The 20,790-nt window shown below is 35.2% G+C and overlaps 1 protein-coding gene across 5 annotated transcripts in view; it reads left to right on the top strand.

Moving 5' to 3' along the window:
• Nucleotides 1-20,790, top strand: part of SLC30A9 (solute carrier family 30 member 9) — a 52,537-nt gene that overhangs the window by 22,350 nt on the left and 9,397 nt on the right. For 4 of the 5 annotated variants that reach the window (XM_036417517.2, XM_045573036.1, XM_036417509.2 and 1 more), the window contains 12 exons: nt 356-455; nt 2,155-2,247; nt 2,631-2,713; nt 3,419-3,477; nt 4,239-4,306; nt 5,798-5,900; nt 8,813-8,868; nt 10,544-10,679; nt 15,035-15,074; nt 16,077-16,148; nt 16,653-16,760; nt 19,404-19,569. In XM_036417517.2, coding sequence (XP_036273410.1) covers nt 356-455; nt 2,155-2,247; nt 2,631-2,713; nt 3,419-3,477; nt 4,239-4,306; nt 5,798-5,900; nt 8,813-8,868; nt 10,544-10,679; nt 15,035-15,074; nt 16,077-16,148; nt 16,653-16,760; nt 19,404-19,569 — 1,084 coding nt within the window. The remainder of the gene's footprint in view (nt 1-355; nt 456-2,154; nt 2,248-2,630; nt 2,714-3,418; nt 3,478-4,238; nt 4,307-5,797; nt 5,901-8,812; nt 8,869-10,543; nt 10,680-15,034; nt 15,075-16,076; nt 16,149-16,652; nt 16,761-19,403; nt 19,570-20,790) is intronic. The other variant, XM_036417525.2, reaches the window with a different exon arrangement.

The raw sequence follows: 20,790 nt of genomic DNA, 5'->3' as shown, positions 1-20,790 counted from the left end.
ACTCCACAGTTTTCAAAACACTGAACTAGCCTGTAATTTTTAACTGAAGCTGAAATTCATTTTCATTTAGGACTTAAGCAATTTAAATTTGTTAGTACAATTTAAACCAACAAGTGATATATACAAGGTGTCCATTAGACAAAGGGTTGGCATTTTGGCATCAGTTACAGGTGAACTATGGAAATAAAAGCTAGGTGGCTACAAATATTCCATTCTATTCTGCACTTGGAGAACTTTTTTCTGATGTCATTCAGTGCATCAGGAAAAAGATTGATATTTTATGGAATTCATTAGTAAAGCCTCAGTATGACTTTTGTTGTGTAAACTTTTGTTTTCCTATTTTTTTGGGTTTTAGTCAAAGCAGTCCTTAAGAAGAGGGAGTATGGACCAAAGTATACTCAGAATAATTTCATCACTGGAGTGAGAGCAATAAATGAGTTCTGCCTTAAAGCCAGGTACAGTTATTTTTTTAAAGGGTAGTTTTATCTATCTAATGTATATAACCATTTATTTCTTAGAATGTGTTTCCTGCTATCTTCTGTTCATGTGGAAGTTTCCCATAGCTTCTTCCTAAATTAAAGAAATATGTTTAGTTAAAAAATGTTAAAATTATTTGTTTGCAACATTGAATTCTGCTCCAGCATAAGCAATTTCATTCTTTCTAGGCATCTTAAATTCAAAAAGGCGAGTTATTTAAAATCTATGTCACACAAGTTCATAGAAATTTTATTATGTTCACATAGGTCAGAATTATTAAAAAGATAAGATTATTTACTAATTTTCTTGTCGTCATAGAGATTTATGGATATTATACTCGTCACATATTTCTAAATTTTCCCTCCCTTTATGTGTTTACCTAGAAAAGTCATATTTATATGGAAATTTTCTTGGTTTTTTAGAGATATCAGATGTGATCTATTTCCCCCCCCCTCTTTTAGTATCAAGAATTAAGGAATTCAACAATCTGCTTTATAACTTACATAAATAATAAACTAACAATCAATTATAACATTGTTATAAAATATATTATGTTTCATGTAGAGTATTTCATTTAGTTCTCACAAAAATTTTGGGAATTAAGTAGGTTAAATATTGCTGTCTCTACATTTATAGGCCAGAAGACATAATAAGGATGTTACTGATGATCCAGCTTATTTAGTGAGTCAGTGACAGAGAGGAAACTAGAATAATCTTTTGGTAGCTGGTCCAAACTGTCTTACCTATGTGTGATAGTTGGTTGTTGATACTTTTAAACTCCAGGTTTAATTTCTATAACTTAGTAATAGTCCATCATTACCACATTTTAATTGATAGGTCTTTTCATTACCATTACAGAATTTTCTAAGGAACACAAATGATCAAATACAGAATGACTATTTAGTTGTGACTTGATGAATATATAATCTTTCTAGAATATAAGAGAAGGGACAATTATAAATAGCATGGAATTGCATTAAACCTTTTTGGCTTGATAACTTTGAATGCTACTAACACTTAGTATTAATCTGGATGTAAACAAATAGGGTTGTAAATTTTAAATTCTCAAATAGAGGGATGATATTCTAATCCATGTTCTTTCTACTTTTTGCATTTTTTTATGATGCATGAGGCATTACAGTTGCGAACATAGCAGATAAAATATAAGCACTTAGGAAGGAACTTAGTCTATACATGTTTTGTTACAGTATCTGTATTGAACAACAGTAATATTTCCCTTTCTTTCTCCCTCCTTCCCCTCCCCCCTCCCTTCCTTCCATACCCAAGGATGTGTTTACTGGAGGGGGTAGAAAAGGAAGGGAGGGAGGGAGGGACACATCAATTGGTTGCCTCCTGATTGTGCCCCTACTGGAGATCAAACCCACAACCTAGGTATGTGCCCTGGCCGAGAATTAAGCCTGAAACTTTTTGGTGCACAGAATGACGCTCCAGCCGAGTTACCCAGCCAGGGCAAGAATAATTGTTTCTTCACTGCCTCTAAACCAGTTTTTGTGTGCAAAGTGCAATCTGTATAAACTGATCTTTAAGTGCTATGCCGATTATAGTCTTTTAAGATGAGAATCAATGTGGTGGTTTTTATCTGTTCCTAATAATTTCTTTAAGTACATAAACTCTATGAAGATTGTCTGAATAAATTTAACATATTTCTTTCTTTAGTGATCTGGAACAACTTCGAAAAATCAGACAACGAAGTCCCCATGAAGATACTGAATCCTTTACTGTATACTTGAGATCAGATGTGGAGGCAAAGTAAGAATATAGTTCTTTTAGAATAAAAGTACAAGCTGAAATTGGGACTAATAAAAACATAACTTAGATTCAAAATTTTTAAAAGAATATATTTTATTTTTTTAAAGGTAGATTATTTTTACATTTGTAAATTTTGGGGGGAATTACTGTTATATACTACTTAACTAAAAATATGTCCTAATTTATCAGAAAATTTCCTGACTTTACTGTTTTGTTTAGATGTAGTTTAGAAAAGTTTATTAAGTGCTTTATATATATTTTTAAGGACCTTATGTATTGCTATAAGATCCTCATATAGTTATTCAGATGGTTCATCTAGATTTAAAGATAATTACAATAAAGTCATTAAAATTGTTCATTGTTGGTCATGTGTTCATGCATAGATCTTTGGAAGTCTGGGGAAGCCCTGAAGCTCTTGCCAGGGAGAGAAAACTGCGTATAAAAGCGGAAAGAGAATACAGAGAAAGTAAGTATATTCAGTTTAAAGCTATTGCAGGTTCATTTCCAAACCACACAGTATTTTTGCTGGTGGTGGTGGGGCGAGGGGTTGCCTTATGTACATAAGGTTTTCAGTTTCTCCACATCTTCGCCAATGTGTTATTTTATGTTTTTATTTTTTAAGGATATTAGCATTCTGAAGGGTGTGAGGTGATACTTCATTGTGGTTTTGATTTGCATTTATCTGATGACTAATGATATGAGCATCTTTTTATGTGCTTCTTGGCCATTTGCATATTATCTATGGAAAAGTCTTCAAATCCTTTGCACATTTAAAAATATATATATATTATTGATTTTTTACAGAGAGGAAGAGAGAAGGATAGAGAGTTAGAAATATCAATGAGAGAGAATCATCGATCAGCTGCCTCTTGCACACCCCCTACTGGGGATGTGCCTGCAACCAAGGTACATGCCCTTGACCGGAATCGAACCTGGGACCCTTCAGTCCACAGGCTGATGCTCTATCTACTGAGCCAAACCAATTTCGGCTGCACATTTTTTAATTGGGTTGCAAATCCAGATTTTTTTTTTTATAATAACCTGATGTTTTTGCTGGTAGCTAATGGAGCATATGTAACAGTAGTCGTAAAGAGAATACTTGTGTTAATCTAAAATGTGATTGATAAGAATATATATGAGCTAAATGTGTTTTGTAATTCTTTTCTTATAGGGTTATTTAGAAACCAAAGCATATTAAGAGAATATAGCGACTTCCTTGGAAATACCAAGGTAAGGATATCTTTCTGATAATGATATGTATTGTAGGTGTTGCACAGTGAAATTCTAGTGTTAGTTCATTGTGAAATACTAGCACGTACTAGTCCTGTGCCAGCCTAATTCAAGATTTTCTTGAGTACATTGTAATTTACAATCTATTTTTGCTCTTGTCTGCTTTATTGAAATTTTAAAAATCGGGACATAAGTTCTCTTTAAATTCCAGACTGTGTTGTAAGCCTAACATATAGGTAAGAGAGAAAACTATTTTCTCAGGTTTTAGCAAGATTAAGCTCTCTGATAGCCACTTTTAATTTTGTTTTTTAAAAATATTTTTTTATTGATTTCAGAGAGAGAAGGAAGCATTAATGATGGAAATCACTGATCAGCTACTTCCTGCATGTCCCCTATGGAGATCTTGCCCACAACCGGGGCATTTGCCCTGACCTGAAACCAAACTGTGACCTCCTGGTTCATAGGTAGATGCTCAACAAACTGAGCCACATTGGCCAGAGTCCTTTCTGGAAGAAGGCAGGAAATCGGTTACAAGGAAACAAAATGAATAATTAAGATTCTGGAATAGGACCTAGATGTCCTTTAGATTTCCATTTTCCCACTTTTTATAGAGGAAATTATGGAGAAACAAATAAGTAAACTTAGTTGTTTAGAGGTATTGATAGAGGAGATATTTTCTGGTGTGTCAGAATCACTTATAAGCATTAAAATGCTTCTAGAAATTTTTGAGATTTTTAAAACATTGTGTTTTTTTTTTATAGCCACGTTCCAGAATGACATCAGTTTTTCTTAAGGGGCCAGGAAAGGTGGTGATGGTTGCCATTTGCATGTAAGTACTGAAAAATACGGCTTTTAAAATAGACTTATGTTATTTTATGTAAATATTCTTTTTGTTGTTCTTGTTTTTCCTACTGATTTCAGAGAGTAAGGGAGAGGGAGAGAGAGATGAGCTATCTCCTGCATTATTCCTACTGGGGATGGAGCCAGCAACTCAGAATATACCCAGCTCTCTGTGGCTATAGCCATCTTGGTTGGGTTTATTTGCATGGCTGGTGGGCATGGCTTGTGAGTATAACAGCGTGATGGTTAATTTGCATATTACTTTTTTATTAGGTAGGATAGGTAATAATTAAAGCCATAGAAGAATGTGTATAGTGACAGGAAGAAAAAGCCCTCAGGAAAAACTAGATGAATGCTTAGGTAGAATAAAGAGCCTGCTGAAGAAGAATACGGAGCAAGGTAGGAAGAAAACCAAAAGCTTCATGGAAGCCAAGGAAGACAGTGATTTAAGAAAATAGTGGCAACCCAGGCCAGTGTGGCTCTTGTTGGTTGGAGCACAGTCCCATACACTGAAGCGTGGTGGGTTTGATTCCTGATTAGGGCACAAGTCCAGGTTGAGGGTTTGATTCCCCTTTGGGGGGAGGGAAAGCACATGCAGGAGGTGTTTCTCTCTCTCCCTCTCTCTTCCTCTCTCTAAACTCGTTGAAAAACATATCCTGGCGTGAAGATTAAATAAAAGAAGAAGAAAATAGTAGCAGATGCTTCTCTGAGATTAAGAAAAATACTAAAATGTTTCTAAGAACTTTATAGCAAGAAATGGAGGTATTGGGAGCAGAAACCATTATTTAGTGCACTGAAGACTGTACAAAGTGGAGAGAATGGAGAGACAGGAGCAGATACGCTTCTTTCAAGATATTATTTGAAGTGTAGGAAGGGGATATACAGTTTTCTCATTTATGAAATGAGGATGATAATATTTGTATAATAGAATTATAATAAAAATGATAAATGACTAGTATAGTGCCTCAGATAAGTCATGCTAGTCATTACTGTTGGAATCTGAGCAGCTGGCTTGCTCAGAGCTAACCATATTTATTTTAACATCTATGGTCTAGAATGACTCAGACTGCTTGGTTTACATTTGTCTTCATCTATTTAAGTAAGCAGACTTTCACCAAAGTCTTGCCTTTGACACTGTTCTACTGGACAATATTGATGCAGATCTTTTACCTACTTGACACATAATCGCCTTTCTAATTTTGTTTTGTCCAAATGTAGAACATCCTCTTATCAGTTCTTAAAATGCACTTAATTTGCTTACACATGTCATGCCTCTTCATTTGAATATTTAATACCGAATCTGTATTTTTGAGATTTGTACTCTTGTTACCAGAAACATAGTAAGTTTTTGAAGGCTAGAGATTCTTTTTAATTTCCTTTGACACAATCTAGTATAGAGGTATATATGGTCAATTAAATAAGCTTTAGGTGAAAATTTTTGTCTGAACCAATGGTAAATTGCTTTCTCTTTCTCTCCTAGCAATGGATTAAATTGCTTCTTTAAATTTCTTGCTTGGATTTATACGGGTTCAGCAAGTATGTTCTCCGAAGCTATACATTCTTTATCTGATACTTGTAATCAGGTGAGGGATAAAAGCTTTACTCTTACTAATTTAAAAGTATTTTTTTTTACTGATTTAATCTAAAAGTTGGCCTGTTTTAAAAACTGAATAAGTCTTGTAGTTGGCATATGGAAGAAAAAGAAAATTGTTTTACTTTTGAACAATAAAATACATAGAAATATGAGCATACTATTTTAAAGCAGGTTTTTAGGTGTAAGGACTTCCAACAATGGAATATGAAGTGTAAGATTATCATTCACTAAGTGTTTGGGCAGAAGTTTTTGTAGAACAGATTATTACTTTAGGTGGAAATTTATATCTGAACATAGGTTCTTATGGTCAATGAGTTTAAGAGCTAGTAAATTTAAGTTTTTTGAACAACTATGTAAATTAGTCCCATGTGATTGATAAATTAAAATTTCATATTAGACTTGCACTTTGAATTCCTTTTCTGAATTTGCAAATGAAGAAAGATTTTTATAAAATTAAAGTACCTTCTTTAACCCAAATTTTGAAAATTGTAAATTTAAGCCTTTTTAAAGAACACAACAAAATTTTCTACTTGTGTTATTATTTCACATTTAAACAATGTGTTGTTTTAAGAGAATGCCTTTTCAGTATTCATTTATTTATACCACTGTTAATAAGAATTAATTTGGGAGAACTTACAATAAAAGACAGCATATTCAATAAGAATATTTAAGACAAAGTTAAAAATAATAGGTAGGGAGTAGGGAGAGCCATCTTAACTAAAAATTAAACCCAAGAACTTGATTAACTCACTGTCAAATGGATTAAAAGCTTTTGCAAAAGTAAGGAAAGAAGTAAAAAATTTTCTGTCAGTACTTAGAAATCTTTCCCTTGAATTAAATTTTTGTGCAGTAAATATTTAAAAACTTGTATCAATATAATATTTTCCCAGTCGGTTGTGGAGTGGAGAGAGAGGTGAGTGGTTGGGGAGAGATACATATCATATAATCTCTATTTTTTTAAAAACTTACTTGGACTTTAAAAAATTGAAATGTAAAAATATTTGTACATATGGGCCAGAAGTTATGTACAGATGATTAGTTTCATTCTTACATGTTATTATTAAAACATTGAAGATAGTTTTTCAGTGTCCATACTCTGAATGACTCTTCAAGGGTTTAAAAAATGTGGTAATTATAGTTATATACTGTTCTGAAATGATAACATGATAAATTAAGAAAATAAATAAATAAAATTGTAAACTATTATGTAAAGAACCTTTTCTTCCTGCCATGATGAACTAATGGGAACTGAATTTAGTCTTTTTCTGTTAACAACTATAAAACTATTGATACATAAAATATATGAAACAATATTTTTAAACTTTGGACAATAGTTCATGATCCTGGACAAGACCATCATCCTGGAGAGAAAGAAAACAAATTAATTGAACTCTATGATCTCTGGCTTTTGTTTGGAGGCACATGTGGGATGATGTAGTATAGTGGGAGATAACAGTCTCATTAAGCTGAGAAGGCAGAAATTTATCAGAGGCGGCTAGCAATTACAAGGCAGTATTCCACAGAGAGTCAGAGCTAAAGGAACAGAGCTATAACTTAACTACGTGCCAGAACAGAGCCCCCACACTCTTAAGACAATAAAATCCAGAAACTTAGTAATATAACATTCCTGGTATTTAGCATTTAATAAAAAATTTAAAAAAAGAATTTGACGTCCAAGAAGCAGAACATTTGACTTATGAGGAGAAAAATCAGTCAATAGAAACAGAGTCAATTGACGAATAAGGATGTTAAATAGCTATTACAACTACATTCATGTATTGAAAGGAAAACATGTACAATATATTGACAAGAGAAATGGAAGATATAAAGAACAAAATGGAGCTTTTAGAGCTGAAAAATATGTCTGATGGGGAAAATTAACTGTGTAGAATTAATAGCAGACACTATAGAAAAAACAATGAACTTAATATTTACCATATTTACGTTAGGTTTTTGTGTTGTTTTTTTGTAAAGAAGTAAAGTCTTATTTATAATTAGTCCTCCATCTTTATTTCCACCTTCCACATCCCTGATAATCACTGCTCTGTATAATTGATATGTATAATTCCTGTTCATGGTTTTGCAGTTTTACTAGTTATGTATGTGTCCATAGACAATATATACTGTTTTAAAATTTGACAACCTTTTATTTGTACAGTTAAACAAGTTAGTTATTCTTTATATATAAATAAAAGATACTACAGACACCACTAATCCTGCTTTTCTCCTTTTAAATATATAGTTAAACATGAATTTTTCTAGACCAGGGGTGGGGAACCTTTTTTCTGCCAAGGGCCATTTTAATATTTGTAACATCATTTGCAGGCTACACAAAATTATTAACTTAAAAATTAGCCTGCTATATTTTGCCAAACATTTAATTAACTCACCCCTAATGCCTTGGCAGGGCCAGACCAACTGATTTTATAGGCTGAACTTTCCCATCCCTGTTCTAGACCTTTCCTTATGCTATATATTATATGTAGTTAAAAAAAAAAACTACAAAACATTAGGTTCTGTACTGTAAATACTATTTCTAAATTCGCTTCCCCCCCTCCCAAATGATATGTGTAGGAGCTTTTAGCATTCAGTACATAAAGCTCTATTCCAACTCCATTCTTTTAACTGTTGTAGAAGTAATTTATGGTTTTATTTATTTTGCCATTCCTCAGTGATGGATTTGAGGTTGCTTTCAGATTTTTAATTTATAAGCAATGGTGTTCTGAACCCCTTTGTGTTCATTTTTATTTCTCTCGCGTAAGTATTAGAAAGCAGATAGCTTAGCTATTGAACATTAGTATTTGTGTTTGTCATTTTCAGATTGCATCTTCCAGATTGGCTTTACCATGTTATATTCCTCATTTGCTAGTGATTATTTATCTTTCTGCTTCTTCTCCATAGGGTTTACTGGCACTGGGCATCAGTAAGTCTATTCAAACACCAGATCCTAGTCATCCGTAAGGACAATGCCTTTATCTTTTTTGTTTGTTTTGGTGGGAAGTCATTGAAATAAAAGCAACTTAATTTTAGAAGCCTGCTGTTTCTGTACCTGCAGTTTGTATTAAAAATTTGGTTATTTCTTCCACTGAAGTGTAGTCACTACTGTGTCAAAGTAAATTTAAGATATAATTTGAAAATAAAGTTTAAACTATTTATATGCTTTATAACATGGCATAGAGACCTTATACTTCTTACATTTGATAATTTAAAACAAAGTTCGTATTTTGATCTTAGAGTTCTGTTTTATTTGGTCAAAGGAAACATATATATCATACTGAGACTAATAGACCACCCACTCTAAAATCTTAGCTATAGCCCTAGCCGATTTGGCTAAGTTAACAGCTTTGTTCACCAAAATTTTAAAACAAGCTAAAAATTTTAAATTGTAGGTTATAAAAATTTCTTAAGATATTTTCAATAACCTATGTTATTGCTGCCCAGTAGAATATTCTACAAAATCTGTTCATTATCATAGTCACTAGCTACATGTGGCTATGGAGCACCTGAAATGTGGCTAGTGCAATTGAAGAACTGCATTTAAAATTTTATTTAGCATTACTTAAATAGCCTTATGTGGCTAATGATTTATTTTGAACAGTGCAGATATACTGAATTAAAAATTTCAATAAGAACCTACAGATTTCTTGAAAATAGGTAATGAAAGTAATGCTATTTAATTTAGGTCTTCATTTACTTTAACTTTATATTTATCTCCAATATTATTTTGGTGGGGGAAACTTTTAGAAGCAAGTAAATTTTTTAAATCAAGCTTGTAGAACATTATCACATCTATAAACTAAGAATTCCCTATGTCAAGATTATACACTTAGAAAAAGAATTTAAAAATCGGTTTTTAGTAAGAATTCTAGTTTAAATTTTCATCTGCCAAAAGGGTGCATAGCATTTGGATTTGGGAGTAAATTTCCTAGGAAATATTTTTATTATTGAGTGATTGTTTTCCTTTTATACTATATCATATTATTTAACTTAATGGTCAGTACTTTATTGGTACATATAGAAATAGAAAAGAATGCACATAAATACCAAAGATGCTTGGAAAAATAATTTGAATTTTAAAATTTGTCTTTAGAAACATTGAGAAAACTGAAGCTCTTAGTCCTAATACTAGTAGTCAGTTGCTCTGTGCTAAACTATATATTGTAGAACCAGAAGCAAGTTCTCAGCACCAAATATGGGTAATATAAATCACCCATTGGCTGTACAAAAAGACAAAAATAATCCAATTAGAAGCTGCATTACAAGGAAATTTAAATGTTATCCTGCTCATAAACATCTGATTGCATTTTTTTAAAAAGATTAACTTTACCAGCATTTGTTGTGGTACATGATAGTAAAGTTCTAAATCAAAACAGACTATATGGAAAAGAAATTAGCAGATACTTATACTAAATCGTATTCATTGTTTTTATGTATTTTTTAATATTAGTTTTAAATTTTGTCCACTTTACGTGTTTATTTTCTGATTTATTTGAGTTTGGCACTTAAACTTTACTTAAATATAAAATCATAACAACTTAATATTCTAATAATTTTTTCATTTTTATTACAATATATTTTAAAAGGAAACCATTTGTAGTTCTTATAAACTATATTACCATTTTTATTTTCCAGGTATGGATTTTCAAATATGCGCTATATTGCTTCACTAATTAGTGGTGTTGGTATTTTCATGATGGGTGCAGGATTATCTTGGTACCATGGAATTATGGGATTGCTTCATCCTCAACCAATGGAATCTCTGCTTTGGGTAATTATCCCCCCCCGCCCCCCCCCCCCCCCCCCCCCCCGCCTCCCGCTCAGTTTTGAAGTTATATGGCATAGTATTTAATTTTAGTGGAATACTTCGTGTTCTTGATGTTGAAGAACAGGACTAACATACCTTCTTGACTGTGTTTTGTAGTGTTATTTAACTGTAGTTGTATTTTTTAGAATATGGTTGAGCATGACTTCTAAATACATGATTCAATGATGTCGAACAAGATCATCACTATAGGTACAGTTATAATATTGAGCAGTCCCATTAATTTTTCTAGTTTCTGTTGAAAATAAGAAGAAAGACTTCTATCACTTTTAGTCCCAAGAACAACCACCTATCAGTGATTAAAATATCCAGTCCCATGTAATAGTCATATGTTGAAATTGTTATAAAGTTACAGCTTCTCATTTCCCTCATCCTGGTAAGCCTTCCTGGAGAAATGAGAGGACGGGAGCATAGTCACTGTATGTATTCTCACACCCCTAGTCTGGTAGCATTGAAAACAGGGATAGGGGACAAGAAAATACTACTTGTTGGCATCAATGTCATTTTGCATCAGTTTCCTTTGTAGAGATTTAAAGCTGTGTCTTGGGTTTTGTTTTCTTCTGTCATGGGCACTTCCAGGAAATTACCCTCCTTGGCAGCTCCCTTGATGAGCACAGTTGTGTTTATGCTAGCTATGGGTTTGGAGCTAAGAGTTGTAAAAGCAGGCATGGGCCACCTATGCAAGGCTTGAATAGGTGGTATAGCGCCTCATTTTGGAATGTGGGGTGCTTGTAACCTATTTTGTTCTCAACTGGAGTACATCTCATTTTAATACCTTGTTACACCTTTTAAACTAGGCTTTTTCTATAGTTCTTATTGATTAGTTTCTTACTGTAATACATTTCAGATAATTAAAATGAAGAAGGTATTTCCTCCATTCTGCAGGGGTTTGACCATGTTATAGTTATCTCATTGTCTTATCATTCATTTAATTAGTACAATATTACTTTATAGTGGCAAAGAGGTTAATTGCACTGGAGTTAGGGATTGATTAATTAAATTTTAAATTGTGTATATAAGTTTTAAAGCTTCTAGAAGTTCTTCTATCTTTTAGTAACTAAATGGGGTACCTTTTATTTATTTTTATTTTTTTAAATCAATCTTTATTGTTCATATTATTACAAAGGTTCCTCATTTCTTCCCCCCTCCACCAGGTTCCCACCCCACCCTCTGCCCCCTCCCCATCCCCCATTGTCCTCATCCATAGGTGCACAGTTTATGTTCAGTCTCTTCCTCCCTCCCTTTCCCTGATAGTAAATCCTTTTTCAGATAGTAAATCAGTTACTTAGCATTTTCTCATATCAATAATACCACCACATGCCCAATGATACATTTCACACAAAAGACATTTCCAAATAGGTCAACCAGCCTCATCCAGGCCCCACCCAAGGCACTCACAGATCAACACCCCAGCGCTATACTAACTCAACACATCCAGATCTAAGCCTTCATCACTTGATTCAGCAGACCCTCAAGTTCCCGCAAAAGTTTCCAGCCATGTCTGAGAGGCAGCCGTGGGGCAGGGGCAGGCCAGGAGCGAGCTGTTCCGTGCCTGGCTGCTCTGGGCCTGGCCTCTGTTGCTCTGGTTCGTTCCACAACCAGCTGCTCCGGGTCTGGTCACTGCTGCTCCCGACCTAGTTGCTCTGGACTTGCTCTGGACTTGGCTGCTGCTGCTCCAGGCCTGGCCGCACCCGACCCAGCTGCTCCAGGCCTAGCCGCTCCCAGCCTGGCAGCCGCTGCTCCGGGCCTGGCTGCTCCCAGCCTGGCAGCCGCTGCTCCGGGCCTGGCCGCACCAGACCCTGCTGCTCCGGACCTGGCCACTCCCAGCCTGGTAGCTGCTGCTCCGGGCCTGGCCGCTCCCAGCCTGGCAGCCGCTGCTCCGGGCCTGGCTGCTCCCAGCCTGGCAGCCGCTGCTCCGGGCCTGGCCGCTTAAATGGGGTTCCTTTTAATTAGGACCATGACTGTTTGTTGTAAAAAGTAGATTCAGCACACCATAAACCAGCTTATATTTATTAAAAATCTTGGTGGATATATGGTATCTCCTCTTATTAAATTCTTTCTGGAAAGATAGAAGGATTAAAAACAATTATAAGGAAGTTTTGTTACTGTGTTTCAGATTGGCAGCATGATTGAGTGTAAAGAACCTAGAATTGAAACGGAAAAGCCTGTGTTCTAACTCTTTGTGTGTGTGTGTGTGTGTGTGTGTGTGTGTGTGTGTTCTAATTCTTATTAAGTAAATCACATAGCCTTTGGAAATCTCAGTTTCCTTAACAGAATTATGAAAGTGTTGGACAGGGTTCAAAATTTTCAACCTCTATTTCAGAGAAGCTTAGAGGTCCAAAATAATGTTAAAAATTCTATAGATGATTGATTTAAATTTCATTTAAAAATTTTAAAAGTTTGTGTTGCTAGTTTAATTCTTTCTATATGCCTTGGAATCAGAATTCAGAAAGGATTCTCTTTATACTTGGTATCCAAACAAATCTATAAGTTATTTGAGCATGGAAGTGGACCTTATTGCCTCTGGTATTCACAACCCCAGATTTCAAATAATTTGTATTAATTTTGAACTTCAAAAATTTTATATTAATTAAATAATACTTTTACCTTTTATATCATTAATTGAGCTTAGGTCATGGTATACATTCTGTAATAGTATAGCACCTCATTTTGGAATGTGGGGTACTTATAACCTAAGACTATATTATTTATAGGGGTGGGCATGTATGGAAAATTATATAATAATAAATTATATAAAATTATATAATAATAAATGCCCCATTTTTAATCTAAACTGTTTAATGTACTCACAAATGTAAACTTCTTTTGCCCACCCATGTATACATTTCTATATATATATAAAAGCCTAAGGGACTGCTATGACTAAACAACCAGAGTGAATGGTCGACCAGTTGCTATGACATGCACTGACCACCAGGGGGCAGACACTCAACACAGGAGCTGCCCCCTGGTGGTCAGTGTGCTCCCACAGCCAACATCCTGTGGCCCTTCCCCTTCGCAGCCCTTTCTCTCACCTCCTCCAGCTGGCTGGCCAACTTCCTGCAGCCCCTGCCTCCTCCTCCCCTCCTCTGCCCCCCCACCAGGCCATCCCGCCGTTGGCCCTGATTGGGCCGGCCAACTTCCCGGGGTCCCTACCCCCTACCAACCAGCACCCCAATAGCGCTGGCCAGGCTGAGGGAATCCCACCCATGCATGAATCCATGCACTGAGCCTCTAGTCCTATATAATAAAAACCTAATATGCAAATTGACTGAACAGTGGAACAACAGTTGGAACAACTGGTCACTATGATGTGCGCTGACCACCAGGAGGCAGATGCTCAATGCAGAAGCTACCCCCAGCCCACAGGCCCTAGGCCAGCCAAGGCGAGTGCCAGTGGGGGCCCCCCTAATCATCCCACCGGTTGCCCCGCAGAGGGAGTGAACTGGCAGCGAGGGGGCAGGGCTGGCAAGCCGGTTGGCGCTGTCCCAGATCACCCACCAGTCACCTCCTGCAGAGGGAGGTGATCTGCAGAGGGATGTGGCCTGGCGCTACAGTGGGAGGCAATTGGTGGCAGTCGTGGGTGCGGAGCTGGCAATTGCCCTACCAGTTGCCCTGCCAGTTGCTCCATAGATTGGCCCTGATCGCTGGCCAGGCCTAGGGACCCTACACATGTATGAATTTCATGTATCAGGCGCCTAGTAATATACACACACACACACACACACACACGTATATATACATATATATACATATATGTGTGTTATATGTATATGTATATATACGTATATATGTGCGTGTATATATATGTATTAATCTTCTAATTATTATGAAATGAGGTGATAATTTTAACATTTTTAAGCTTTTATCTGTTTTCTCATATGAAGATACCACCTATCTCATTTTCCTCATTTGCCATCAAGATCCTTATCTGGCTTGAATTAAAATTCATGTTTCCATTTATTTTTATTTTTATTTTTTTATTTTTTAAAAATATATTATATTGATTTTGTACAGAGAGGAAGGGAGAGAGATAGAGAGTTAGAAACTTCGATGAGAGAGAGTCATCGATCAGCTGCCTCTTGCACACCCCCCACTGGGGATATGCCCACAACCAAGGCACATGCCCCTGACCAGAATCGAACCTGGGACCCTTCAGTCCCCAAGCCGACGCTCTATCCATTGAGCCAAACTGGTCCCGGCTCATGTTTCCATTTTAAATATTATAAACTTTATTTATGAACAGTTGTGATTTTTAGTGAAATATTTATTTATGCTTTATTTTAATATTTATTTTTCAGGCATATTGTATTTTAGCAGGATCATTGTTATCTGAAGGAGGTATGTACTGTCATAGTATTTCTTTATTCTTAATTTAGTAATATATATTTAGTAGTTAATTAAAAGAATTGGGAATAGGAATCTAAGCTTTGTCTACTTTTAAGGAGTAAACTATATGATGTACTGTGGCTGTTTCTGTAAAGCGTGGGGGCAAGGGAAAAGCTATTTCTTCTAGAGTATCTTAGGTAATAAAAGGCTAATATGCAAATCGACCGAACAGCAGAACAACTGGTCACTATGACGTGCAGTGACCACCAGGGGACAGACGCTCAATGCTGTGCCCTGGTGGTTCAGTGTGCTCCCACACCCGTGGCAGTGCTAAGGATTTCCGAGAGCCGATCCCTGCAGGCCTCATCCCCACCAGTGCACAAATCCATGCAGTGGGCCTCTAATCAGATCATAAAACTCAGAACATTTGAAATGAAGTATAAAAATATAACTATATATGGAGTTCTAAAAAGAGGTTTTAGTATGTTAATCAAAGAAGGCTGTCTTTTTTTGTAATAGAAGTTTGTCCAAGTTTCTGAAAGTTTCAGCCATAGCAATATTATGACAGAGCAGTGCTACTATCATATATGAAACTGCCTAATTCACTGCTTTACTCATAGTATGTTTACTTCTGAAACACTGTCACTTTCTATGCATACTATTTCATTCATCTTTTCCATACAATGGTGATAATGCTACTTGCCTCAAAAGGTTGGGAGGATCAAGAATGACTATGCTTACTTAGTGTGGTGCCTGCCAAATAGTAACTGTCCAAAAAATTAAAGCTGCTGTTGTGGTAATGATATTTAAATTACTGTGGTTTTGAAATATGGGGTTCATTATGTTGTGATGATTAATTGGGACCTTGATAATGACTAATTAATTCAGAACTTTTCCTTAATTCCAACCATGGCATTAAAGTATTATACATATTTATTTATCTTTTGAGATACCATCTTTAAAGTTTGGAGGCATGAAGTTTCTTCCTTGCTGATATGAATGCTTTTCTTTCAGCAACACTTCTTGTTGCTGTAAATGAACTTCGTAGGAGTGCTGCAGCCAAAGGAATGTCATTTTACAAGTATGGTATGTGCTTTAGAAACCATGTGTATTATTTTATCTTCTTTATTTGCTTAAAATTGCCTACTACTATTGCTTTGTTCCTCATAAGTATGTACAAAATATCTTCCTTATGTGTGGCTCTTATATATATATCAGTTCATTTTTTAAAATTTAATTTTTTTCTTTATTGATTAAGGTATCACATATGTGTCCTTTATCACCCCATTGTCCCCCCACTGTATCAGTTCATTTAAAAAGAGAAGTATAATGTGATTTGAACATGAATACTTTATATTTACATTTAACTTAAGTAAACTACAGTATTTATGTATATGCTTATGTAACTTAAAAAGCAATTTGAACATGTAAAATTGTTTGCACTGAGCAGTGTTTTCAAAATCAGGATATCACACATTTTTAATCTTCATTTAAATCTTAATTTTAAATGGATACTTATTAAAATGTTATCCGAGAGTATCAAGTTAAGATTTCAGAAAGTTTCTTTTTTCTCTCCCCCCAATGATTAAGTAATGGAAAGTCGTGATCCTAGTACAAATGTTATTTTATTGGAGGATACTGCAGCAGTCTTGGGAGTGACAATAGCAGCCACTTGTATGGGCCTTACTTCCATAACAGGTAAATATTCCTTATGTTACAGGTGATTTATTTGTACTACGTAAATAATCCTATGTGGAAATTTTCTTTTACATCATTGAATAATTTTAAGTCGATAGATTGTTAGATGTTAATTTTATACTAACCTAACTTATTAACTTATTTGTATAAAACATTTGGTCAGTAAAAGTATAAAATTTCTCTTGAGTTAAGAATTTCTCTTAGAAATAAGGAAGTCTGTAATAGAGCATTTCGGTAATACACTAAACCTTTCTAACTGTGACTTAATGAATTATGCAATTATTCTTTACCATAAGTTACACAGTTATTATGTGTAGAAGTATTGATATTTGTCCTAGTGACCTCACAGGTTTATTAAGATAAATGCAAAGAGAACTTTAATAAATTCTAAAGCGCTAAATAAATACATATTGTGGCTCTTGTTAATTTCTTTTGCATTATTAGTCCCAATAATAAGTGCTATTGCTTTCCTATTTCCTTGACTCAAGTTGGTTCCACCCTCATTTTGGTAGCTAGTTAAGTCTTTTAAAGGCCAGTATATTACAGATGAATTAGAAGTCAAAATGTAAAACAGAATCATTTAGTATGCAAAGACTCAAATTTCTGAGGTTGGAATAGTCTTGAATGGAACTCCTTCCATTTTAAACCATTTGTACTTGCATATTTAAATAATTGGAGGTGATAAGTTCTTATAGTTCTATAGTGTTTTTTAAAATACTCTAAAATATGAACAGGTCTTTTCATTTTGAATATACATTTTAAGTCTTAACCAGAATTCTTTGATGTTTTATTGTTTTTCTGGCTAACTTTATCATTTTAGATATAAATCATTATTAGCAAAATTTCAGGCTTAAGAAAAGTGTGACTTGACAAGTAAACTTTTAATAGATTATTTTCTTTTATATTATGTTAGTCAAACATAAAATTTTTGTTTTAAGCATATTCACATGAATTAAGTTTTATTTAGTTAAATTAATTAATTTAAATTAAATTAACATGCCAATAAATATATTTTTAGCTAATATTCCTGTGATTTCTGTAGGATTATTTATATACATATATTTTTAAATAAAAATGATGAAATTTGGATTTCTAAAGTGCAATGCAATATATTTTATTTCAATCTCTATAATTATATGCCTCCTAGTACATTATACTGTATTCACAAGTGGATCATTTTTAAGACTAATTCAGAAAAGTCAGTTTACTTTTCAGTGTTATATTTCTTACTAAATATTAATAAAACTAGTATGTAAATTGAGTTTTTTAGTAAATTATGGTTTATCAAGCATTAAGAGACTTAAATTTAATATTGACATTTATCTTCGAATAAACAGATTTCTCTAGTAATAAAAGCCATGTGTTGTAATATTTAATTGATGTCTGTTATATAAATACTAGATAACCCAGTACACAAATTTGTACAAGGGTGGGGTCCCTTGGCCCAGCCAGTATTTGGGGCCAATTGGTGCTGTCTTGTCCAGCCCCAATCAGGATCACCTACCTGGGGGGAGGGACCACAGGAAATTGGCTGGCCGCAGGAGGTTGGCTGTGGGAGTGTACTGACCACCAGGGGGCAGCTCCTGCATTGAGCATCTGCCTTCTGGTGGTCAGTGCTCATCATAGCAACCGGTCGTAACAGTCACTTAGGCTTTTATATATATAGATTAATGTACATATTTATAAAGCATCTCATTGGTTTTGGAAGAGAATTAAGCCCTAATAATCAAAGACAAATTTTAGAATCAGAATTGCCTGGAGGTTGGGAAGACACAGAATCCAGACCCCACCTCCAGAGTTTTTGATTTGGAAGATCTAGGGTAAGGCCTGAGAATTTGCATTTCTATTAAGTTCTCATGTGATGCTGATGCTGATGGTCAAAGGACCAAAATATTACTTTGAGAACCACTGCTCAAAGGTACCTAGAGCAGCAGTGAATGAACTTTCTTTTTAGTATCCATATAGTATTAGCTATGTAATCACTCTTGATTGAAAGATAAAGGAATGAACCATATATGTTTTTATATGGCTTTTATAATTTTCTCATAAAACTTTGGTAGGAATAAGATACAAAAATTATTATTTCTTTCAGTTTTTGAGCTTATAATTATTTTGTCAACCTGGGATAAGAAAAGTGCTATTGATACTGCTAACAGAAATGGACTCTTTATTATGTTGTTAATCTATCATAATAAAAATGTAATATGCTAATTAGACCAGACATGCTTCCTGACGTCCTTCCTTCTGGACAAAGCCTCAGCAGGCGGGGGCTGCAGCAAAGGTGGCAGAGGCCCCCGACTGTAATGGTGGCAGGGCTGGGGCTAAGGCCCTTGCATGAATTTTGTGGATCAGGCCTCTAGTATGTACATGAATTCTCTAATCTGAAAATGCTCTGAAGCTTCACCCATATAATAGCCAGATGCAAAAAACAGATCTTAAATAATTAAGCCCAGTAATATTCCCATGTAATATGAAGCAAGTTGTGTCATCCCCATTTTGTGGTAAGGTAACTAAATCTGTTAGGAGAAAGTCATTAAAGGAATCAGAATGAATTGGAAGTCCTTTGATTTATTGATTATGTTCTAAAGCTCAATGAAGTAATAGAAAATGTTAACTTACTGACTTCTTATGTGCTTTATTTAGGCAATCCACTGTACGACAGCCTAGGTTCTTTGGGTGTGGGCACCTTATTAGGCGTTGTCTCAGCATTCCTCATTTACACTAACACCGAAGCACTGCTAGGGCGATCCATCCAGCCGGAACAAGTACAGCGGCTTACTGAACTCCTGGAGAATGACCCATCAGTAAGGTCAGTTTATTCCTATGCTGCTGCTAAGGTTTATAGGATCATTAAGAAATAGGTATGTTTGGTTGTAAATACTTTCAGAAGAGGTTTTAGATTCCTAGACTTCAGAACTTTTTAATCTATTTTCAGAGTTGCAAACTTACAACAATTAGCAAATGAAAGCATTTAGGAAACTTCTTAAGTATTCTTTTAAATTTTGTGTATCTTTAATGTTTAGAATAAGGAACAGAAATTTGCAAAGTAGTTGTCTCCTTAATGTGAAACCACTTGGGTGGAGCTTTCATATTTATATTTGCCTTATATTTGTATTACAATTATAAATTGAATATACTAAATTTAAGAAGATTTTTATCATGGGGAAGTGATTACCATATTTAATATAATTTATATTCTCTTCAAAAATAAATTTATTGTTTTAACTTATTTTAAGTTTTTCCTGATAATCTCTATCTTTTAAATTGTCCTATATAATAAAATGCTAATATGCAAATTGCTCCCTGAACTGAGAGTTCAACCACAAGTTCAACCAGGGGGCAGGGCCTGCCAACCGCCCACCGCCTACCCCCCTGGCTGGCCTGGTCCGATCAGCCCCGAATGGAGCAGGCCAGCCAGACCCCTGTGCACGAATTCATGCACAGGGCCTTTAGTCCTATATAATAAAGAAGTAATATGCAAATTGACCATAACACCCTCTCATAAGATGGCCACCCCAATGTGGTCAAAAGATGACCACCACAAGATGGCCAGCAGAGGAGGGCAGTTGGGGGCGATCAGGCTGGCAAAGTGAGGGCAGTTGGAGCAATCGAGTCAGCATGGGAGTAGTTGGGCGTTGATTATGCTAGCAGGGGAATGGTTAGGGGGTGATCAGGCAGGCAGGCAGGTGAGTGGTTGGGAGTCAGCAATTCCGGATTGTGAGAGGGATCCCAAATTGGAGAGGCTACAGGCTGAGCTGAGGGACACCGCCCTCCCCCCAGTGCACGAATTTTGTGCACCAGGCCTCTAGTATAAGAATAAAGAACAGAAGACTTAGAAGAGAATCAGATACAGAGGCCTGTTTTTTGTTGTTGTTGTTGTTGTTGTTTTTAATATATTTTTATTGATTTTAGAGAGGAAGAGAGAGGGAGAGAGAGAGAAATATCAATGATGAGAGAGAATCATTGATCAGCTGCCTCCTGCATGACCCTTACTGTGGATCGAGTCAACAACCCAGGCATATGCCCTTGA

The sequence above is a fragment of the Pipistrellus kuhlii genome, unplaced genomic scaffold (genome assembly GCF_014108245.1).
Source record: "Pipistrellus kuhlii isolate mPipKuh1 unplaced genomic scaffold, mPipKuh1.p scaffold_m20_p_1, whole genome shotgun sequence".
Lineage (NCBI taxonomy): Eukaryota > Metazoa > Chordata > Mammalia > Chiroptera > Vespertilionidae > Pipistrellus > Pipistrellus kuhlii.
The sequence above is the reverse complement of the archived record's forward strand: the minus strand, read 5'-3'. Positions and strand labels throughout refer to the sequence as shown.